The sequence below is a fragment of the Cyclopterus lumpus genome, chromosome 23 (assembly GCF_009769545.1).
Source record: "Cyclopterus lumpus isolate fCycLum1 chromosome 23, fCycLum1.pri, whole genome shotgun sequence".
Lineage (NCBI taxonomy): Eukaryota > Metazoa > Chordata > Actinopteri > Perciformes > Cyclopteridae > Cyclopterus > Cyclopterus lumpus.
In genome coordinates, this window is record NC_046988.1 from 291,983 (window position 1) to 317,107 (window position 25,125).

Consider the following 25,125-nt stretch of genomic DNA (forward strand, 5'->3'; position numbering starts at 1 on the left):
TGCTATGTTCAGCTTTAAGCACCAGAACATTGAAAAACTTAAAGGCTGTGCTCATATAATGCAGGTATTGACACGGCTGGACGATAACAGGCTACATTTATTTCTGTGTGGACAATGTAGCAACTAAAAAGCACATAATTGTGTACCCGAACAATAAACCATTCAGAACTAAAGAACTTTGTCTTTATTTCTAAAAGCTGCATTTTTCCTATTAATGCATTCATTAATAGGAAAAATGCAGCATTTAGAAATAAAGACAAAGTGGAACTAAAAACAGTACAAATGAAACTTAATCAGTTGTTAAATAAGGCCAGGAGATGACAAAAGGACTTGATTGAAGAACATTTTATCTCTATAAACTTACCAATATGGAACCAAGCTAAGGACATTTCTTCTACTGATGACTTACAAAAAGCTAATGGACTGAATGACAACTAGAGGGGAGAAAAGACTACAGCCAAAGTTCCCAAGTCAAGTCCCTGTGGACTGAGCTCTAAAATAAACAGTAATTATCTGTTTTAAATATTTAAACAATGCCATCTTCACCTTTTGGTCTGCATCAGTGGATGTTTCTGGCATATTTCACATGAGTCTAGTGTCTCTCTAATCTGGCCAGATATACACAGCCACCATAACCTGCTCATCTGTCCACAAAACATAATCTTAGCCTTCTGGTTTATCCACGTGGCCACATACTTTAGATGGGCAGCAATGTTCTCCTTAATATCCTGCCATACACAGCACTCTTGTTAAATGTTTACAAAACCCTCTGAGGCCAATTTGTGATTTTAGGATATACAAAATGCATTTAATTGAATCAATGGTGGACTCAGGAAGATTGACATCAGCAAGAAATGCAATACATTTCTGAGATGTTACCACCATTGCTCGTGGAGGGATTTTTTCTGATAAGAGTAACAACAGGGTTGAATCTTCTCCATTTGTGCCCGACCGTGTATTTGGCGGAGGCCAACCTCTTTAGATATGGTTTTGTAGCATGTCCAGCCTGGTAACCATCAACAGCTTTTGAGGTATGGCACATTTCCACAAACCGGTGTGGTGTTGACCAGACTTTAATAGTAAAGGTTTGATTAATTTAATGGGGACTGCTAAACTCACATTGTCATCCAATTGATTGAAACACCAACTCCAATTATCCCTTTAAATTAATTGATTTCAGTAGGTTCACTTACTTTTTTACAACAAATACATTACATGTTGGATAGTTTTGCTAGATGAATAAGTATATATCTTTCGATTATGTATGATGTTATCTTCTTACTTTTCTACTATGTCTACCTCTTTCAATGAAACCTGTGATGTAAATACAATTTGACTTTGAAATCAGAGAAATAGACCTGAAAAGCAAAAGATGATTTGCAGACAAAATATAAACAAACAAAAAAACAGACATATTTTAGGAACATCAACATTTATTTCACATGATATAAAACAGATGGGCTATGAACCTTTTGCATATTGACCCTAATAATATTAATACCTCTTATAGTTATAATATTCACTCTTCTTCTTTTTAGTGTGTAGATAAATTATGCTATCTTGTTTTATTGTAATTTTTTTTTTTTACATTTTATACATCTATTTTAAATTTATTTTATGTCCTGGAGCTCCATAGTCCAACTTATTGCTTCTTACATGTGCTATTCCCCAATTCTTCACCACCTATGACAGAATCAAACGCAAAATATCTGATCTGTGTCATGTATATAAGTAATGAAAGAGAAAAACAGTAAGAGACATAACGGAAAAAGCAGACTGGAAATCCAAGACATTCACATACTGTATGTGTCGTCAACAGACTTCAGGAGATTCAGACGGCCTTCATTAATAATCACAACTTCTGCTAAATACTTATCTCTGTCCAAAAAAATCAGCAGCATGAAGTGGCACCTTGTTGTAAAAGTAAAAATCTGCTTTATGTTCATATATGTACTTTTTATATATTTATATGTGTATATCCAATGAAGGACAATATGTTATGTTGCAGGTGCAAAATGAAAATATAGTGATAAGGGAGTCTCAAATGACTCAAATAATCAAAATCAGAGCAGGTTAAAATCCAAGAGCATCTGTGGTCACTTTGGAGTTAAAGTAAAGCACTGCATTGTAAAGCCCTCTGAGGCAAATTTGTAATTTGTGATATCGGGCTATACAAAATAAACTGAATTGAAATTGAATTGAATTGCATGTGTGTTGAGATTGGGTGCTTAGCCCATCTGCGGTGAGACTTCTCAAGCTGTACACTCACCTCCAACAACTCGGAAACAGTACAAATATCCCCTCCTCCAGATCAGTACAATAGTCTAAGAATTATTATGTTAAGATGACTAATACTTAGTAAGGTATCAAATGTTCTGTGTATGAATGTGTGTATGTGGTTGGCAACACAAATCTATGGAGCTTTATTACCCCCAAAATAAGTCGTACATACAGTCACGATTATGAAAAGGTTTGATTTTGTATCTTTATAGCAATAAAAGTATGGCCAATCAACAACAACACAAGAAGGGAAAGAAAGAAAAACAGAAAACTAACACTTCACTTTAAAAAAAAAAAGTGTAATCTCTATTTGTACAATTAATCGTGTCACGATTGAAATGCAGTGTTGTGGTGAGGCATTGGTGTGAATTGTTCCAGTAAGAAATGTATGCGCACAGACACAGAGTATGTATCCCTTTCTGGATGGGAATGTAAGTTTGGACCTGGGTTGCTGGAGCTTTAAATGTGTTCTCACTGGTATTTAGACGTGTTTTCCAATTGTCCATCTCACGCTTGTCTGCCACAGCTATTTGAATCAATCCAGCTGCTATGCCCGTGGGGAGCCAATCATTTAAAAAAGTCGCCACTAAAGTGTTTCAGTCAAATCGTTTCCACTGACGGGATGATCTATTCTTTTTTTTTTCTTTGCCCAATTGATAGATACAAACCTTTTACCTTTTGGATACAATTCCCTGTCACTTGACCAAACCATCCAAACAGAGGAGGAAAGGCGGGGCAAATACCACTAACGTATGTCTGTGGTTTTTGTGTACCGGGCTCATTACAACTTCAGTGTTTCAACCAAGCAAGGGTACTCAATATTATATATCTATACTATACTAGATGTTTCCTCACCCACAACATCTTGTCTTCTCTCCCATACGTTCTTCAGCCTTCCCTTCATCCAGAGCAAGTGCTCTACCTTGTGCTGACATTTTTACCTCAACCAGATGCAACCAAAGCCCTCAGTTGAAAAAACTCTTGCTTCTGAAACGCTCCCAGCTGGGGATTGTGAGAAGAGCGGATGGCATGTTCAGCTGGCAAAAATGCCACGGTGGAAACACATTGACAAATGTGAAAAAGAGCCCTCCATCTCGCTCCCTACCCTTCAAGTAGCTCTCAGTCTCAGAAAGATTAGTGACCCCCTCTACAGGACAAACAGATAATACAAATGTTAAAAACAATCTTTTTTTAAAGAAGTTGAGCTTTTCTGATAAGATGACCAGTGCAACAGACAACTACCAAATTTGACTCCATAGAATTAGTGTTTTGCTCAGGGACATATCAGTATGGAAAGATCTAGCAGGTGCTAAAGTTAAAGTTAATCTGCCTTTCTTTCTGTCTGGAAGTGATGACGGCCCTTCTGTGTGGAGTCCGTTAGCAGGGCTGTCATCCTCTCAGTCTCAGTCTCTTTGTGGGCATGTACCAGTAGTATCAAAGTAGTCCTGTTGTAAAGGCAGAAAGCCGTGGCCCATGCTCTGTGCAGGCAGGCTACATTTAGGCTTTACGGGATGCCAGTGTGGATGTCGAGGCTGGCGTCGCTCACGTGTCACTGCTCACCAGGGTGAATGTCTGTGCTGCAGAAGGACAAGAAAGGGAGAATGTTTCTTTTCTGTTTTTTATTAGTGCAAAAACAAAACAGTAGTGTCTGCTACAACAGTGATAGAAGCAGAGATAAAATACACTAAAGATCACACTCATAATGATTTACATTTTGTACTACTTTGTCATTGGTAGGTGCCTTTATCATTTCAATGGTGATCACTTTGCTCTTTTTCCGAAGTCTTTGTGCTTTCTCTCCTCACATGGATCGTGGTTTCATCTGGATCCTGGTCCTACCCCACACCTACTGCTATTATCATCGTTGTTGCTAGTTGCCAATACCATTACTGCTTTTATTAGGGCCCGAGACCAGACGAAGTCGGTCGAGGACCTATTGTTATTATTCTACTATATCCACTATTGCGGTTATTTTTGGTAGTTGTAACTTTTTCATCATGCCTACTACTCATTATATGAATCATTTCTGCATATTCATGTAATGTGTTGTAACTCTGTAACGTTGTTCATTCTGTACACATGACATCTATTGTACAACGTAGATGAGCAGGGCTACACTACACAACTGTACAGCCTGATGTAGAAATCATTTGGCATCAGATGGAGTGAAGATGTCTATGGGAGTCATGTAATATAGTCAATGTTGTACCACGTGTGTGAATAAACACCTCAAAGCTTTCTCATGTGACTTCAGCAGTGCTATAATTGAGGCTAGAATAAGATTTTATAGAGGCTTGTCATTCCACAACCCGTAACTCAATTTCTTTTTCTGTACTTGGCCCATCAAAAATGTTTGGGAACAAATAATTTTTCAAATTCTACAATGTCTGATATATTATTTTAAAATATCTTCTATTGTATTCTACTTATTTATTATGTATTATGCCCAAATTAAACCCCACATGTGTAATCACAGGATGATAACTCTTCTTCATGTCATTATCCCATAAATATTGCGGAAAATATGATCACTGCCACCTAAATCTCTACAGCACTGCAATGTATTTTGGCAGACCACATCAGGCTATTATGTCAGAGCGTCTTTAAAGGTGCAGAATTCGAGATTGGGAGCATTTCAATTGCTTCTCATTGGCTCTCAACATGGCGGCCCCTGTACCGCGGCTCGTAGCTAGCTAATGGTGCTAACAGCACTAAAGTGTTTACCTAAATGTGAACCAGGAACTAAAAGCATGCACTGCAAAGCTTGTTTAACAACACACACTGGGAACTGTGGAGTGGGTTGTCTCTCAGAAGATTGGCGGTTCGATTCCCAGCTCTTCTTAAGTGTCATGTGCAGACATAGGTCTGCAAATGACACTTATTCCCAAATTGCTCCCAAAGGCTTTGCCATCAGTGTATGAATGTGTGAGAATGATGAAATTATGTGTTAAAGCAGTTGGAAGACTAGAAATGCTGAGGCCCTTTAAACATGGGAGACATGATATACAGGCCCGCGGGGGGGCCTCGCAGTGACGGGGGGCCTCGCCTCGCCTCGTTATTGTTGGGCCGCGGTGCATTCTGGGAGAACTACGAGGAAATTTCTCTTGAGGAAAAATGAAACGCACATTTAAAAGTGGTGCCCAAAAGCGGCATTCAAAACAGAACATTTCTGAATTAAATGCCAAACTTCCCAAAATTACAAGTCTTTTTCGACCAGCTGGTGAAGGATGCACTCATCTGCCAGAAGAGACGGGTATTGTACTGTTTGCTATAGCTAACATTACCACGTAGCTAACGTTATACTTTGACAGCTGTACTGCTCTGTCTATGTGTTGTGCTTGAAAATACATTAACCTTATTAAACCTATGCTCTCACTATACCCCCTGCCCCCATTATCGGACACGTTTCCTTAATTATCTCCACAACCACATCGTTGTTTAACTTCATTTCACGTTGTCCAACACTGCAACCCTTTTGAGAAGACAACGGCTCTGTACAAAATAATAAAAGTAACCGTTAAGTAAGAAAGGTCATTTTCCAAGCTAAAACTGATCAAAACATATCTCAGAAGCTCCATGTCACAAGAGAGGCTGTCAGGTGTGGCCATCCTTAGCATAGAGAATAAACATCAGTTTAGATGTAAAGAGCGTGGTTAAAGACTTTGCACACAGATTTGATAAAATCATGTGTATTCAAATTCAAACCTGTAGAAAGTAGCCTACCGGTGTATCGACTATATGTAGGCATATTTGTTATGTTGTTGTAACATATGTTCTATTTGAGCTGTTTGATAGGCCCTAGCATATGTTTTGTTTCTGTTGGAATACATTTGTTCTCTGTTTGAGCTGTTTTTTCTGATTGAATAAATTTCCCTCAAAAGAAAAGCTTGGGTCCTGTTCGTTTATCTTTGGATAATGACCGCTGGACAATACATTATCCCTTACATATGGGGGGGGGGGGGGGGGGGGTGTTATTCTGCAGGGGGGCCTCATGTGTTTCCGTTACGGCACTGATTATATAAGATACAACTTTGAAGGTCACTTACAAGCCAACATGTTGTTGTTGTTGTTGTTAGTTTTCTTGTCGTCTGTGGTCAGCTGGTTGGAAGAATCCAGCCTCTCCTCTCTGGTGGTTTGTTGCGTTGCGTCTGGTTCCTCGTCCCTTGGCTCTGGGCTTGGTGTTTCGGGCTCTGGAGTCCGGAAGCTACAATCAGCAGAAGCAGAACGGGTCACACTCTGCAAGGATGTGCACAGACATTTTGAGGGGCTGTTACTCTATCCTTTTTGGGTTATAGAAAACAAAAGATACCATAGATGGCAATGTCTGGATTTTAATTTTGACATCATTTTGTTTTATAGACATGTCTAATATTAGGACGTTGCATGAACCTATGAATAAAGGTTGATCCGTCAGAACTGTCTTCCCGAATTCACATGAATCATTGACCCAACACTGTGGCCTGATATTGCTCATCTGTATATCTATGCATATTTGAATGCATTAAATCACAAGGTATCATGTCTGTAAATAACCAGCCTGTTCATAGCCAACTGTACTGATGCTGCTCTGTACAGCAGCATCAGTACAGTACAGGACAGGACAGACAGATAGTAAATATTCACTCTGGATATTCTGTTTATTTGTTTCACAACTAAACACACAAGGAGATCATAAGGACACAACAGTCCTTATGTGGATGACACTTGACAAGATAATCCTTTATTAGTCCCGCAGCGGGGACATTTACGGATCTACAGCAGCAAAGGATTAGTGTTAAGTATTTTGTGGTCTACTGGGAGCAGAGCTGGTTGTGCAGCCTGACAGCAGCAGGAAGGAAGGACCTGCGGTACCTCTCCTTCACACACCGGGGGTGAGTGTCCTGCATGGGGATGATGGACAACATCACGACTTCTACGGTGATGACTCAATACTGATGCCAATGAATCAACTCGCTGTGCTAACATCATACTATGTATTCTGCATGTGGCTGAGTGCAAGAATATCCAAACTGGTACAGCCCTACGAACCGATACCTGCAGGTGACATCAATATTTGATGAGGGTCATGAGACATTTGGGACCTAATGGTGACGCATGTACGCACGCACGCACACACACACACACAGACACACACACACACGCACACACACACACACACAGACACACACAGACACACACACACAGACACACACACAGACACACGCACACAGACACAGACACACAGACACACACACACACACACAGACACACACACAGACACACACACACACACACACAGACACACACACACACACACACAGACACACACACAGACACACGCACACAGACACAGACACACAGACACACACACACACACACAGACACACACACAGACACACACACACACACAGACACACACACACACACACACAGACACACACACAGACACACACACACACACACACAGACACACACACACACACACACACAGACACACACACACACACACACGCACGCACACACAGACGCACAGACACACGCACACACAGACACACAGACAGACACACACACACACACACACACACACACACCTGTTTTCAGTGGTGGTGTTTGTGGGCGAGCTGGTCAGATCTTGCTCTCTGCTTTCTTCATCCTCAAAAGGCTGAAGGTTTATAATCTCCACATGCTGAGGCTGTGTGCCCAGGTCCAGAATCACCACCCTCTGGCTTTCACACAGCTGAAACACACACAAACACGTTTGAATTAGAAAGTGGAGAGTTCGGCCCGCGATGTGCTGGAAATCACATACAGAGCTCCTCTTTAAAATAGTGAGGATTGTGCGTTGAGTGATGTTAAGACAAAGTGAAGACTTCATGGGCTGTCATGTCATGCTATTAAAAACAAAATTGAAACAAAGAAATAATGATCACGACAGAGAAATTGAAATGGATATTGACAAACAATGAATGATGTCAGTATATTTGATGTCTGACAACAGAGGTCAGTTAGTGGATGAGTAAATAAATTAAGTGAGAACAAAAAAATATATGAGGAAATAAGTCACATCAGAAAATATATGAGTAGGTGGTTGAATGTTCAAACAACACATGACTGAATAAATAAGTAATAAAATAAGATGTTTTTCTGCCTGCTATAGAATGGTGGTTGTGTGTACAGTCTAGGGCTCCATGGCTGCAGGACACCAAGGAGGATGTTAGCATAGTTGTTGATATTTATGGTTTCAGTGTTTCCTGTCTGTTTATGTTATCTATATATATATATATATATATATATATATATATATATATATATATATATATATATATATATATATATATCAACAGGCGCTGCTGCTCCACAGACATCATCCATGAGACTATGTGTGAGCCTGACATAGAGCTCCTGTCTCTGTTACTCCATCCATTGTACCAAAATCATGCATAATGATGTGGATCATGTACTTCTTGGATAAAGGGTGCTGGTCAACAGAAGGCTCTCCAAACTCGAGCACATATCCACTGGCTCCCCCCAGGGCTATGTCCTCTCACCCCTGATGTTCATCCTAATTAGAGATGGTTCTCATTTCCTGGCTCTCTGGCCCCACTCACGATCACTGGCTTGTCCTTGTCCTTTGTGAGTTTGTGGAATGGTGTGACAGCTGAATGCACCAAGACCAAGAAGACGATTGTGGACTTCACCGAGCATGGAGAGGTGAGGAATGCAGCTCTAATTCATGGGAAGCCAGTGGAAGCTGTATGCTAGTACAAACCTGGGCTCTGTCATCGATAACAAACTGCGTTTTGAAGGTCACACAGAGGTGATCATCAACAGCATCAGTATTTCCTGAGCAAGCTACACATCTTTTGGATAGGGAGGAATATCCTCGCTAGATTGTGCAACTGCTTCATGGGAAAGCACAATAACCTTCTCATTCATCTGTCGGTTCAACTCTATGACCATCAAAACCAACAAGGGCCTCCAGAGTACAGCGACTGTCTGCTCCAAAACCACAGGTCATCGTTTCTGATCCCGCTGCACCATCAGCAAACAAAGCCCATCCTACAGGACCTAGGGTGGAAAGTAGCCCAGACCCTGCTATCAATCCAGACTGAATCCTGAAGCCAACTTGGCCCAGACTACACCCAGAAGTTACCGCCTGTGCTGTGTGGCAGACGCTGAATTTAGCAAAGAGAGCTGTGCATGGTGAAGCTGTGTGCCCCCTCCAGCAGACCTATGAATACATATTCATTTCAAATGACTAGTATGCCGAACGTCTGTTTGGGATGTTTATGAGCTGTCATTTGTCTGTTGGATGCTGCTCTTGACTAATATGTTCTCACTTATTTTGTCGTTTAATGTCCACACCGTTTACTGCCAGAACAAGGACATTGACAACATTCTACTTGAATCCCAGAGCAGCAGTAGTCACCCCAAACTGCCCCTCGATATCATTAACATGTTTAGTCACAAACCAATTACCTTAACATTACACTTCACTGATCATAACAGATATTTGTGCAGTGCAATCACTGAAGGAGCTTTGTTAAAGACCCTAAAAGGGTTCAACACTTTGCTCTTTTATGGGATTTGTTGATAATAAGTGAAGATACCGAATAGCACTAGACTTATCCTTTAACTGCTTGTCAATTAATTACATTTTTAACTTTCTAGGGAAAGCAAACGTGAAAAGGAATAGAAGCTGTTACAGGAAGTGACACTCCCATGGTCCACCCTGGCAGTACCTCATGGTCTGTGCTGTTGGCTTCAGCCTGCGGCTCCCTCACACTCTGCAGGGTCACGTCCCTTTCACGCTGCACCTCCTCCACTCTCTGCACCTCCTACAGATTGAAACCAAATATTGTCATAATCTGTTTGTACAGTCATCATTAGAAATGTGCACCATATTCATCATTAGAAATGGTGGAACAAGCTCCCCAGTGACATCAGGACAGCAGAAAGTCTCTACATCTTCCACCGCAAACTAAAAACACATCTTTTTTCGACTATACCTTGAATAAAAAGAAAGAACGAAAAAGAAATGCAGCACTTTGAGTAGCACTTAATTATAGCACTTTGATGTTTGGCTTTCTTGAAGAAATGTTACTTTCTCGATTCTTGTTGTTCTGAGTTTGTACTCATGGTTGAATGCACTTATTGTAAGTCGCTAAATGACATGTAATGTCATTTTATAACCAACCCATATCTAATCCACAACAATTATGAAAAAGACAAAGTATATGAAAAATAGTATTACTATTACCGTGTAAAATGCACTTTGTTTTTCATTTGAGTATTTTATAAGTTTGCATTTGTTTTTGATGAAAACTGGTTGTCAGGACAGCGTTACTGAAAAAAAACAAAATCCTACGAACCTGAGGTGCACGTTCTGTGTGAGTCTCTACAGCCTCAGCAGCCGCCCTGTTCTGCTCCATGTGAGCCACCTCCAGCTGCTGCAGAGCTGCCTCCAGCTCCACAGGGTCTGCACAGGCCCCCTCTGCCTGGACCCGGCTCTGCTCACACACACACACACACACACACACACACACACACACACACACACACATATTTGACAGAATTCAAGGCCCAAGGAAAAGGTAAGCACAAGAGCTAGTTTCTAAGCTGAAAAACAGTATAGTAAAGATTATATATATATGTGTGTGTATGTGTGTGTATGTGTGTGTGACATCACCTGGTGGATATTTAAAGGGTTGTCTTTGCTAAAGGAGGGCGAGCGGGATGGGGTTTCTCTCTTCTTCTCTCGGAGCGAGGAGGCCTGCTGGTTCCTCCTTATCCTCTCCAACTGCTCCTCCACACTCATTCTCGTTCTACCCACCTCTCTCTCCCCAAACCCTGTCTGATCCACTGCACTCCTCGGTCGGTCCTGGACAAGACAAGAATCAGTGTTACTTCTTTTCTAGTCTACTGTCAATAAAACTCAACTTCTGAACATGTTTCACATTAGAACTAGGAAAGGGAGGGATTATGATCTTTGAGGCACTGGAAGGTGTTTAATATGAAAGATCTGAGCAGGAGATGTTTTGTCTGCACTCAGCGTGGTACTAGACTCCTATTATGTCTCTTCCTGCTCCAGTTAAGGTTTTGTTTATTGTTTCCATTTCAGCCTTATGGTTTCACCCCTGTTTCTATGGTTGAATGCTGCATGTTGTGAGTTTATGTGTTATTACTGGAGATATTTAGGATTTCACCAGCTGCAGCACAACCAGATTAACTGGAGAAGAAACCTCAACCACAACAACTGGAGTGACATATTAAGGAATATAAAGTTGAAATTCTAAATCAACCCAGAAGACCAGACAGAATTGAACAAGAACTGAGATGTGAAGAAAGCAAGCTCTTCTGCTCTTCTTGGTCAAGCAGATCCAACATCTAAAGATCTCTGACTCAACGGAATGTTCTCCCACACAAACATTCTACACAACAGCTTTTCTGCCACATTTGTTGAGCTGGAATCGGTTCATTTTATCTAAAGGATATTTTGTCTCTGTTGATGCTGAGTGTAAAACCTACAGATCTGGATTCAGGCTTCTTGGTCTTCCTCAGGGTGACATAGGAGGCAATGGTGGAGGACTCTGGGGGGCTCATGGGAGATTTGGTCCTCGGAGAAATTATGCCCACTGGGTAGAGAGGCACTGTTGGAGAGATGGCAGGGAACACTGTCACTTCCACAATAGCAAACGCACACTGCCATCAGGCTAATTGCTCATGTTGTGGCAGAACATTCAGCGTGCTTCATTTCACAAAAGGTACAAGACATGTTGTTAACAAACACACGAGACATTCAGGGACATCATTGCTGTTGATCAGAACCGTGTCATTTAGAAATAGTTTTAGAAGTGTTTCCGTGCAGTAACAGAAGAAAGGATCAACTTTAATTTCACTGCTACAAATACAATAAGAAAACAATACTATCTATCTATCTATCTATCTATCTATCTATCTATCTATCTATCTATCTATCTATCTATCTATCTATCTATCTATCTATATATATAATACATAACACATACATATACATCTCTAAAATAAGATAATGTGAAGCGTCAACTCAGACATCACACTGATAAGCTTAGAGAAATCCATATAGTGTCTGCTCTCTGAGAATTAAAATGGCATGTATTTAATGATTCATAGTCTTATGCAAAGGGGTACATGGATTCCAAGTGAGCCATTTGATATTTTCAGAATCCTACTATGGTACCATGCCATACAACAGCTGTGACTGCACCACTTTTTAATTCAAGTATTGTTCATCCTGGGTCTTGTTCTCATAATTGTTGCAATTTTGACTTTGGATCATGACAACTTTGGACTTGTGGCAAGGAACCTCTGGAGAGTCTGGAAACCTCCAGAAGTTCAGAAACAAACAAAACAAGCAAAGCAAGCAAAACAAAATTCTGAGCCAGCATAAGTCAGTTCTTCCAACGCTTGTCTGGGCCCAAGTTACCTGAGGGAGTAGCAATCCAAAAGAAAAAAAGTGCAAAACTGTGTTTGTTCATAATTATGTTGAATTTCTCTGTAAATCAAGCTTCTTTTTTTAAAAGAGCCAACAAACCCAGTTGTGGAAAGAAGCTCACTGTTATTATTTTGAAAACTTAGATTTATTATCAGCTGTATGATTTGTTTTTTGACCAACTAGAGCAAAAGAAAAAGGCTGATATTGTCCGTCAGTAAGCAGATTGAGATTTCCTTTCCTCAATTTTGATCTTTAAAGATGTACTTTTTTACAAGTGATTCAACATTTCAGAAGTATCTTCAAAATGATGTTTAGATGTTTATAAGGTCTCCTGGGCTTTTTTAACCATACATACAGTTTTTCTTCTTATACCATAATTTCAATTCAATTCAGTTTATTTTGTATAGCCCAATATCACAAATTACAAATTATCCTCAGAGGGCTTTACAATCTGTACACATACGACATCCCTGACCTTTGACCTCACATCGGATCAGGAAAAACTCCCCAAAAATAATGATGCCCATCACTGGACTGTAGATGTTGCTACTGGTCGACAGTGAACGTCGTGTTACTCAAAATGGCCTTTTACAACAGTTAGTTCTGACCAAATAATTACATTTGAGGAGGCGTTCCATAAGTGCTGTAACTACATCAACAGTACAACAGCACTGGGAATGTTAACTACACGTATCAATCCATTTCAGCATTTCAGTGACGTAGGGGCCTCAGTGCACACTAGTTACTAGTTATGAAGCACACACACACACACACCAATGTGTTTGATTTTACAGTCTAATAAGTTATTAAGGCTAACACCCTCTCCTCGCCACGGGACCCAATGCAACCGCACTGTCTATATTTATTATGCCCCTGCTGCGCTTTACAGGCACTAGAATAACGGGGAACTACATTAACCCTTAACTGATCTGGAATGTACGACGATGGGAAGGAACAACGCTGGATACTTCAGTAACAGTTGCTTTGTAGCCTGGGAGTAGAACAGCTGTCCCTGATGTTACCCAGGATGTGCAAAGAGGCACACTTCGTACACACACCACAGCATGAGAGCCACTGGCATGGAGAAACCTTCTGGGACCTCATGGCAGTGAGTGGATATTTTTATATAAACATGTTGTGTATTGTGATTCATAATGAGTTGCGAAACATAGTCTGAAAGCCGGAGACCAAGGAACAATGGAACAATGTACTGTCGATCAAACGGGAACATGTGCATGTGTTGCTTAGCAACAGTCCACTTGCGGAACTATTTATGTTGGCAGAATCAAATAAATGATTAGAAATACAAACATATCATTATCTGTTGTGGCTTCTAAACTAATAAAGGGAGTTTGTGGAGCATAACAATATATTAAACTCACTGTACTGAATATCAGCAGCATTTCCAACATTGCCTACATGTATGTGCATTTACATGAGTCTGGAGCTACCTTTTGAAGCTGAAGTGTCCTTACTCTCAGCAGAGCTCTCTGGCTTGTCCTTGTCTTCACTGTTGGCCTCATCTCCTTCCTCCTTCACCGTGGTCAGCTCAGGCTCGCTCTTATACAGCCGGTAGTCTGGAGCTTGCTGTGAGGGAGAGATTTATCAGGGTCAGAATACATGCACGCACACGCATGCGTACACGCACGCGCACGCGCACACACACACACACACACACACACACACACACACACACACACACACACATATAATTCACGTCATTCTGCAGCAGAGCAGTGTCTCATGCCTGTGTGTTGTGTATGTTTAGGTAATAGCCAGAAGGAAAGAGGACTCTGGGAAAGTGAAGGTCTTGTTACACTGGACACCAGAAGACATGTAAGTCCTGCTGTCCTCTCTTTCCGCTCATCATCACTATTTCCCCGTCTTCACTTCCTCCTCCTGCTCTGCTCCCCTCACCCTCTTTTAGCAGTAAATCAAAATAACAGATCAAATTATTAGTCAAATCAGTTCCAACTGCTGAAATGATCTTGGACACAAAGGAATGACAAGTTCAAACTTATTTATTCAATAATGTTGGGCCCTAAATGTATCCCACAATATAATAAAGTTTAGTTTTATGTGTGTTTTTTTGTGCACACGCACGCACGCACGCACACGCACACAATGTGTGAACTTTGAGAAAAAGCAGGGGTTCTTTGGTTGCCACACTAGATCTGTATGGAAGTATAATGTATTGAATGAGTACAGACGCTCTTTCACACTGTTGATGTGGATCATTAGGGCACGAGCACCAACAAGCAGCCAGTCTGTGAAGCTTCTCTTCCTCCTTCTGTTTCATGGATTGTGGAGGTCTGGATCGTGGTCCATGCCTACTACTGATTATTCATAATTTCTGTCATGTTCATTGAATGTGTTGTAACTCTGTAATGCTGTTCATCTGGTCACATGACATCTATTCATCTGTCCATCCGGGGAGAGGGATCCTCCTCTGTTGCTCTCCTTAAGGTTTCTTCCCTTTTTTCCCTGTGAAAGGGTATTTTCTATTTATTGGAAGTTTTTCCTGATCCGATGTGAGGTCAAAAGTCAGTGATGTCGTATGTGTACAGATTGTAAAGCCCTCTGAGGGTAATTTGTGATTTTGGGCTCTACTAAATAAACTGAATTGAATTATTTAAATTGAATAGATTATTAGTAAGCTTTATATTTGTAGTCTTTGAGTGCATCTTTGGGGTGCTTGAAATTGTGCACATGCCTCACATTTGGTGAACATACATATTTGATTTGGCTCTGGTGGGGCAAATTGGTTTAATAACACCCCCTAACATTTTCCAGAGTCAAGAGCCCAACCTTCTACTTGCACGTGGCTGTATAGAAATTGGTTGGTGTATGAACATGTGGATATGTATAAAACGTCGCTTGGAAGTCAACCATAAACCCAACAGGAAGTAAGCCATTTACTTCCATGTGCAATCTTAGGCAGTCCTAAAGAAGTCCGCCTACAGAATTCACTAGATCTACCTCAAGTTTGGTCAGGACAATCCACAGACCTTCACGATCCTGCCGTGGAAGCCATTCTGGCAATTCTCATTGGAACAGGAAGTTGTAAAATGTCCAACATTGTCCAATCTGCACACCGGTGAGCCTGACAGGCGGGAAGGTGTGAGGGCCCGATCCTGACTGTTTTCAGCTTTAATTTCTTAATGCTGTTAATATTAGGAGGTACAAATCCAAAATTTACTGTGAGTTCATGACCAATTAGGACCAATGTATGGGGAAAATAAATCTTGACATTGCATGAGAAACATCTTTATGAGATAGTCGTAATTTTACATAGAAATGTATGATATTTTATCAGTTACAGCTATTAAGTTACAGCTATAATAGCTGTAACTTAACATTTTTGAGAATTCCTGAAAAGGTTATATTTACAATAAATAAACTCATAGATTTACATGCAAAAGTCGTATTTCAGCATTTATTTATGAAATAGCATGACTTAAAAAACAAATCCCTTACATTGGTTATTTATAACCCTGAATAGCATACGCGTTTACAGATAATGGATGGATGCTTTTTTATAGCACCAATAAGTGCCATTGCAATAGTAGAGGCATAAATGGGAGTTCTCTGGTGCTATACAAAGTATTTTTGAATGAGCACACTAAGGCAAGACACTTAAAACACAAGTGTACAACATCACCCTCATATGAATGGAATTCCGCAAATAAATCCACGTAGAATCCAGAATGGGTCTGATCATGACAGTGATGGCTGGATGGAGCATGGATTGAAGGGGTAAAAAGCAAAACAACACTGAAATGAATCGCAGGTATCCAAAATGGCACTTGTTAAGGAATGAGTCTCCTTAGTGTATCAAGTCAGCCTTCAGGGTGGATTGGAGATGTGAAAATGATATACATGGATGTACAAATGCTTGTGAGCCCACAGAATCACAGTGAAGCAAAGATGTGGACGGGGGGAGCAGACATGGGAGGGCATGAAGGTTCTCAGCGGTTCTTACGCTGTGCACTCCGTTCCTGGCACCGGCCTTGCGATCCTCGGGGCGGTGCATGTGGGGGGGCAGGCGGCCGCCGGGGTGTGATTGGTGGGGGGGCACGTGAGGGGGGCGCTCTGATGAGTCGTAGTACTGGGGGAGGGGCGGGCGGGGGGGCACGCTGTCGCCCTCCTTGAGAGGACTGAGGGGCAGCAGCGTCACTGCCTGTTGACAGTTAACACAGATGGTCTCATTCTTAGGAAATCATATGCTCTGACTGGACTGTACCAACAGCTGCCGGCTTATGTTCTGAGCTGTAAAACCAGACCAATGATCTGAAAGATGAAGGCAGCTGCAGAGATTAATGTCTGCATGTCTGTGGCTGGACCAAACACAAACACAAAGATCAGCGGTCAAACTTGCACCGATAACGCACAACTAGAATTGGCTTTGTGTTCAGCCTGAACACACCTGCAGAGTTGGCTTCTGTAAGGCAAAGCACAGAGCTATTACCTGAGCTCAATAGCTAATGGGCAATGAGGGGCACCATACAAAGGTAATCATCAAGTTGATTGTATCTTGGAATACACATAAAAAGTGCTGCAATACCAACTGCCTGTATTTGGCAAACAGGTCCCTTTGACAGATTAGGTACGTCATTCATATCAAGCTGAATTAAAGTGAAACCAGTGGCTGCCTGGTCAGAATAAAATCAATGGAAGGCTCAACTGCATGTCGATGTCTCAGTGACTGCACTCTTTGCAATGGTGCAAGTTAAATCTCATCTTTTATTGGCACTTGAGCAAACTACTATTTCATTAGCTACTGGCCATGTGCTTCATGCTAACTCTGGAGTTAGCCTGCAGCAGGCGTCTCAGATACCTGCTCAGCCCTTGATGTTGGTTGCTTTCCATACCAAAATCACAGACTCATTCTGTCTCCAAAAGGACTTTTAAGGCTTAATTAAGATTTGAAAGCTGAGAGTGGTGTGCTGTGTGTGCTGGGCGCTGCCTTACCTCATTCTTCTGTAGACTGGAGAGCGGTTTGGAGCCAGGTAAACCTGGTAAGAGAATATGGAGAGAAGAACTTTAATATATTCTATGATAAAAGACATCGGAAAAAGTATTAGTAGTCACATGCTTATGGAATGTAACTCATCAGATAAATATGAAATTAATCTGAGAATGTTACTTAAAGGAACAGTGTTTAGGATTTAGGGGGATTTATTGCCAGAAATCTAATCGATTATTCCTAACTATGTTTCCATTCGTGCATAATCACCTGAAACTATTGTTTCATGTTGTTACGTTACCTGAAGGCCACTGTAGTTCTCTACACACTAGGGAAGGGAGGGGTGAGTGGAGGGGTATTAAGCCAGATGCAATCTGCAACCTCACAACTAGATGCCATTAAATCTTACACACTGCTCCTTTAAGTGTTACTGGTGACTCACTGCTGTCTGTGCTCCGCTGTGGCTTATTTTTGTCCAGAGCCTCCATCACGTCCTGGATCCTCCAAAGCTCCTTCTGGATCTGGATGTGCCGCTGGCTAGGAGGTTCTGTCTGAGGACACGCACACAGATATATATGCTGTTAAAAGCTTTAACATCCCTAAAGGTGTGTGTGAGTGTGTGTGTGTGTTACCTGTGGGCTGCCCAGGGCCTCCAGCTGCTCCAGCAGGTTGGACTTGGCCAGAGTGACATCTGCCCCCATCCTGTCGTACTCCCTCCAGGAACGCTCCAACTCCTGGAACCAGGACACCAGCCAACAGGAGTCATTGGACTGTGTGTGTGTGTGTGTACGTTTATGTGCTCGTGTTTGTGTGTGTATGTATGTATGTGTGTGTTGTGTGTTGTGTGTGTGTGTGTATATGTGTGTATGTTTATGTGTATGTATGTATTGATGTATGTATGTATGTATGTATGTATGTATGTATGTATGTATGTATGTATGTATGTATGTATGTATGTATGTATGTATGTATGTATGTATGTATGTGGGGGGGAGGGGGGCGACTGTGGGTCAGTGGTTAGCAGGTCTGTCTTTTAATCAGGGGGTTGGTGGTTCAATCCCCGCCCTAGTCGATGTGTCCTTGAGCAAGACACTTAACCTTGAATTGTTCCCTGTAGCTGTTCTACAGTGTATGAATGTAACATGGTTGTAAGTCGCTTTGGATAAAAGCGTCAGCTAAATGACATGTAATGTGTGTGTGTGTGTGTGGGTGCGGGTTTGTGCATGTGCCCAAACATCTACTTGGCAAAAGGAATTCTTCTACCTGAATCCATACTTTCCATTTATCCCACTTAACCCGATATTTGAAATAAAACGTTATTGGTGCTAAAACACAAGAGATATGTACCATTAAGCCTCGCTCTCCTTGTAGTAAGCACCACACAGGTCGGAAAATACGGACATCACCAACATGGGCCTGGATTTCATCTTTTCTTCTTATGTGGCTGTGTTCGGGACATTTCTGGGCAAAGAGCACCCGCATGGGGCTGTGACCCCCAGCCAATAATAGAGTGCAGGATGAGCACTCTATTATCAGGTGTCTTTGTCCCGCCCCTCTGTCCCTGTCTAGCTCTGTCAGATACTAAGTGGTCAGTTAAGAAGGGCTTGTTTCTCTCTCTCCTGCCGTGTACAGAGTAGCTGTGTGTGTGGATGGAGGTGTTGGGTGTTCCGTAGTGCTTTGGAAGGAGAACAAGGTGAAGCAGATTCATTGCGTTGCTGTCACTAACTCGGCACCCTCTCTTCGTTCCCTCTATTGCTCTCTTTCACTCGCTCACTCGTTGAGCCAAAGAGTGGCCAAAATATGAATGCCTTGTGTTTACAAGCAGCAACCAACAAATGTAAAGCACACGTTAAATATAACCACAGTAAGAGGCTTCATATTTTCTGCACATTGTATATTCTTTAGAATGAAATGTGCGATATAAATAAAACTGTTTGCTCTGAAGGTGCAACCATATCACCATATCATCCATAATCACACTGATATTGTGGACTGATCTAAGCATTAGATCACAGTTTGATCTATTACTACTGACATTGTGACAAAATCATGATTTTCCTTTTTCCATCTTTTCCATCTGCACAAAAACGAGCTGGATTTTACATCCTGCTCATGGTTATTTACAAAAAGTATCTACTGTTGCCAAAATGGCATCTTTCTAAGAGCTTGTTGTTGATGAGCATGGAGTGTGCACACGTGTCTGCCTGAACACCATCTCTTGGAAGTGCCAAACACTTCCTGCTCTGAGGAGCTCGATCAATACAGCTGTTTCTTGGATTGCAGATGTATTCTATGATGTAAAATGCCAGTGTGGAAGTATCCTTGGTTGTCTGACCTCCACCTCCTCCACCTGTGCTGCAGTGATGTGTGTGCTGGGTGTGCTCACAGTGGAGACTCTGGACAGCTCTCTGCAGGTGCTGAGTAGGCCGTTCTGCAGCACGTCTCTCTGCTGGACCAGACTCTGTGTGGCTGCAGCATTGGAGCTGCTCTGTTCACTCAGCTCCTGACTGGCAGACAGCAGGGCCGTCTCAAGAGTGTGCTGCCACACACACACACACACACACACACACACAAATACTTATTGTACACACAAGTCTACACCGAGACACACCAATGAATACACACGCTGATGGCTGTACCTTCTCTCTGTGTAGCTGCTGCAGTTTCTCCTCCTGCATCCTCACTGCCTGGTCCTGCTCACACAGTCTGCTCAGCTTAGTCTGACACACACAAACACAGACATGAACGAAGCGTCCTTTGAATCTTAGCATCTCTGTCACTGAAAGTGGGCGGGTCTTACGTCTATGTCAGGCTCCTCTGTGCACTGAATGAAGGAGCTGTCTTTGAAGTCATCTGGACTGGTCTGAGTTGAGGAGGCGGAAAAAGAGATGGACAGCAGGGGGCGACAACAACACATCTGTTAGGTCGGAGAGCTGAGCGCTACAGCCACTCAGAGTTCTCCTCCAAAATGCTATGAAGGGATATTGTGGCTGAATATTATAATGTAGAGAGAGGTGAGTGAGGTGTAGCCCGAGAGAACAGATGCATGCAAATCATTATCAAATAAAGCCCCAAACTATTTTAGATATTAATCAAATGCATAAGTGTAATTTCCCATTGGTGACTGGGAGGACATGTGCACCAAATTAGTTTTGTCTCCTCTGCTGTAACAGTTTCAGTCTGATTTACTTGCTAAAATCTCAGTAAACACTGTACTATTACAAATATAATAATGGCATGATAAGTTCATCTACATTGTCTTCATTGTGCAGACACTACTCAGGACATTTAAAACGCAAATGCATGTTGAGGACAATGAGAACATGTGACATTGCGTTATTTAATTATTTCAAGAAAAAAGACACTGTGGTTTATACACACCATGCAAGTAGCCTGGGAGACTAAGGTGAGAGCAAAATGTAATTTTAGATCACGTATGTTAGTGCCCTCAATAGAAATATATACAACTATAAGTGAAGGAGTCAACCATTGGAGACAGAACATTCCCATCCATTCAAACTGCTCCTATTAAGAGATAAATCAATTTACTAATTCTTCATGATTCCCTCTGGGTTATTCTTGGCATGGTGTGTAAATGATTAATCGTTACTTAGTTAATAGCTGACAGTTAATAGTAATAGTAGCCTCATTTCAGCAACGTCCCCATATTGTGAGACCTTGGGTTGGGGTTGTTTACTTCTACAGGTTAAGGGATGAATTATTTAATAACTCTGTATCATGCTGTGGAAAACAGACCTGAGAAGGTCTTTCATTGCAGTTCATTAAAATAACACACCGTACGGCAGAGATGGAGAAGAACAAAATGACTGATCTCTATGTTTAGAGTGTCAAGTCTCCACTGTCTTGTCCATTCAATGCACCTTGAAAGCAGCAGTGTTACATTACATTACAGACAGGGATGGATGACGGCAGGTTGTTAGCCATTTAGAGTTCAGTGATAAAAACTCACGATTGACCCAAGTTCATTTTACAGAGCACATTATTATGTTCTGTTCCAGGAAAAACAGCTGAGAGACAAAGGTAGGAACCCTCACTTTGATTAGCGCTGCCTGAAGACTATTTCACCCACTGGAAGTCATGAAGAAATGCCGTACTATCACCGGACAGAAGAGCTTCAATGAAGATGTGACACCGTCGCTGCAAACTGTGCTTGATTGGTTTAACTATATCAATCACTCAATGGTCACCAAACGATATTTTTCTAAAGCTAACTTTTCTGCTTGTGCAGACTTTGAGAAAAGACCCTGACGTTGCAGCTGTTGCATCTTGATAGTCAAACAGATCAAGTACGAAAGCAATGAGCCGGTCAATGATCAGGATTACATGTTCAAATGATTCTGCTCTTAGAAATCCATCGGACTGACTAGTGCTCAGAATTACTTTTGTGTCTCAAGCCATTTACAACTATTCATTTGAATAATGAAAAACATTAGGATCATTGATCTCCACAGCACATCTGAGGCAAACACATCCAGACAATGTAAGCATTTCCAAAGGGATGACGACATGGAACAGAGCTGTATGGAGACAGACGTGAGAGGAGGAATCAGTATCTATGGGACATTATACCATAAGCCATGCTCGCTTCAGGTCACATCAAACACATTGAAGCAAAGAAATGAGATGTACTGAACCAAAACAAACTACATAAACACTTGAAATCATGTTGTGATGATACCTGGGATGTCTACTGGCTAACAACTGATTAATGAACAGACTGCCTGCAATCAAAGTTGTAAAACAAGAATGTGAAGGGGAAGACGTGGATACACTGGGTACTGGGGCAAAGGTCTGGTTTGAGTCTGCTCCACTTTAGTCAGGTTCAAATTAAAGATTTAATTTAGAAACAACAGGAAGGAAGTTTGGGGCAAACAAAACCCCAAACTGTCTTGACCCTGACTCAAACCAGAACATGCTAAGGACCTTACTTGCTGATAGAGTTGCGGCCTCGGTGCCGAGTTCTCGATCATAGTGTGAATCATGAAGATTAGAGGTTCATTCTCCTTCGTCTAGCCAAGGAGAAAGAGGATACAATGGTGTAATAACACAGCAGTATCATGTATATATCATGTCTGATATCCAGGAGCTGGTGAGAAACCAACCCTCTTCTTTTCCAAAGCTCTGACTAGAAGTTGGGATCATATTTACCAAAGAAAAGGGTATGGAACATGATCAAATATGTGATTTGGAGTAAACAGAGTTAATGGATAGTTCCACTACATGTTCCACATGTACATGAACTGACTGAGAATACAAAAATTGACTGAATCTTTAGAGGAAGAGGAACATCTCTTTAAATAGCCTCTTTGTACTTTGGGACAATACAATATATTTTTTAAGTTGTATCCAAACTGCTAGCCCCCTCCCTCCTACCCAGCCTGTCCAAGGCTATTCGCTCCTTAAAGCCCAGCGCAGTGGGAATTAAATAATGCACCAACTGTGGGAAGACCAGCACTAACCAACAGGCCAATAATAAACATTACATTATATCCTGCCATGATCAGTTGGCCTGTGAACTGGAGAACAATGGAAGTGAGATTCCAGTGGAAACATCCATATTATTTCTAACATTAACAGTTTGGATAACAAATACTTGTCACTTGTTGAACCATTGGCCTCATACCACTACTGTTCTGCTCTCTACAAAGCCTGCATGTAAACACAATTTTGACATTTACACTTATTCCCCGGCACACACTCAGTTTGTTGTCTGAGCTCGTCTTGGGTGTACAAGGCGAACCCATATGCAGCAACGCTCCACATGGGTTCATTGATTCTACATTTGTTTCAGGTTAAGATATTTATTTGTTTGCAAATACCCCCCCACCCTCGAACTATAACAGCCCACATACCAGTCTCAAATTCCAATGTTTTTGATCCGTGAGCCAATGATATTGCAGATTTACTAAGACACAACAAGTGTGTTTCCTGGTCACAGTTTGGTTACATCCTCCTCGTGCTCCATGCAGTTCTTCTGCTGCCGTAAAGATGTTGATCCCTCTGAGCTACAAACAAGTGTTGTGATTCTGATCAGCAGCTCTATCTGCAATAATATCTTCCCTGCTCTGAAGATAAATGAACATGAGCTCAGGTCTGCAACCTGTTTCAAGTCTCCGCAAGATCATTTTCATGGCACACTGAACTCAAATGAAACTAATAGCTTCCTGCCGGTTTGCTTATTTAATAAAGCATGGCATTTATTGAAAATGTTAGTAAAAGAGCTTAAATATGAAAACCATCATTACGGTCCTCTATCCTACCTAAATCAATACAGAATCAAATGACAGGCCTTAAGAACATTGGTATAAGAGCTGAGTCTGTTCATGTTAAATAATTCTGAGTAAACCAGGAAAAAGAGATCAAGAAAAAAAGATGAACAAGAAATAGAGAAAGAAATAGAGGCCTGGAACAGAGATTATCATAACTCATAAACATGCATTTAAGTTGTCTCGAAACAATGTTAAACAACAATTGTTAGTTTCCACTCAGGGTTAAAAACAGTGGAAATGTTTTATATTTTGGACTTCGATGGAGACAGACAGGAGTGAGCTCAGAAGTCCTCACCTGGCTGTCCAGGTAAATAAGGTTCCTTTGGAGGTGATGAGAAAGAACATCAGTCTGCAGTCGCCACAGAGGAAGGAAGAGAGGAAGAAGGAAGAGTGACAGGAGAGGAGGAAACAAGGGAGTCAATGGCCCATTTCAACAGGAAGGAAGAGGTCATAAAAAGGGAAGGCAGAGAATGAGATGTCAAGGCAGCTCTGCATATTTAATTATTATTGTATATTTATTTTTCAGTGAGAATAAACTTAAACTGTAACCATACTGTAGTTGCCCTGCACTGATATTGTAGACAGAAAGACATTTTAAAAGGTTTGCATTGAACGGTAAAACATGTGATTGAATATTAAACCACGGTTTGGCACAATCAATATCAGTGTTCAGTCTGGTGATATCAGGGTTAGACGAGGTGGTTACACTTTTAGCTGACCCCCATAACTGAAGAACAGCAGAATAAGAAAGGTCATGTCTTTATCTACAGCTGGATTCTGTGCTCCTAATATGGTATTTTGTTCATAATAGTACATGGAGGGCTGGCCGAATCCTTCAGTAGATAGTTATAGCAATAAAAACGCAGAACTAATGTGAATATGACGCAAAAAAAAGAGTCACCGTTCACTTCAGTCCAGTAAGTTGAGAAAATAGATCATTTTACATTTAAGAAAACAAACAACAAAAATATCCCAAATCCCAAATGGTACATACAGTATATATTACATTGCTAGCTTTTATTAAAGGCATATGGTTAAACTGTTAGCGGTTAACTTATTATATTCTGCTAAATGAATTCTGAAATGTACAGAATTTCAAGCATTCAGTCCAAGACACAAGACAACGTGCTGCACTG

At 41.3% G+C, this 25,125-nt stretch overlaps 1 protein-coding gene across 3 annotated transcripts in view; it reads right to left on the minus strand.

Annotated features, from left to right (window-relative positions):
- Positions 1 to 1,463: 1,463 nt before the first annotated feature.
- Positions 1,464 to 25,125, minus strand: part of LOC117726137 (pleckstrin homology domain-containing family A member 5-like) — a 195,770-nt gene continuing 172,108 nt past the window's right edge. For 2 of the 3 annotated variants that reach the window (XM_034526227.1, XM_034526226.1), the window contains 14 exons: positions 20,500 to 20,562; positions 20,339 to 20,419; positions 20,086 to 20,238; positions 18,332 to 18,433; positions 18,142 to 18,250; positions 17,705 to 17,748; positions 14,185 to 14,320; positions 11,788 to 11,909; positions 10,949 to 11,140; positions 10,632 to 10,769; positions 10,002 to 10,097; positions 7,851 to 7,996; positions 6,327 to 6,484; positions 1,464 to 3,857 (listed from right to left, as the gene is read on the minus strand). In XM_034526227.1, coding sequence (XP_034382118.1) covers positions 3,823 to 3,857; positions 6,327 to 6,484; positions 7,851 to 7,996; positions 10,002 to 10,097; positions 10,632 to 10,769; positions 10,949 to 11,140; positions 11,788 to 11,909; positions 14,185 to 14,320; positions 17,705 to 17,748; positions 18,142 to 18,250; positions 18,332 to 18,433; positions 20,086 to 20,238; positions 20,339 to 20,419; positions 20,500 to 20,562 — 1,575 coding nt within the window. In that variant the 3' untranslated portion in view covers positions 1,464 to 3,822. Of the gene's footprint in view, positions 3,858 to 6,326; positions 6,485 to 7,850; positions 7,997 to 10,001; positions 10,098 to 10,631; positions 10,770 to 10,948; positions 11,141 to 11,787; positions 11,910 to 14,184; positions 14,321 to 16,715; positions 16,881 to 17,704; positions 17,749 to 18,141; positions 18,251 to 18,331; positions 18,434 to 20,085; positions 20,239 to 20,338; positions 20,420 to 20,499; positions 20,563 to 25,125 lie in introns of all 3 variants that reach the window. The other variant, XM_034526229.1, reaches the window with a different exon arrangement.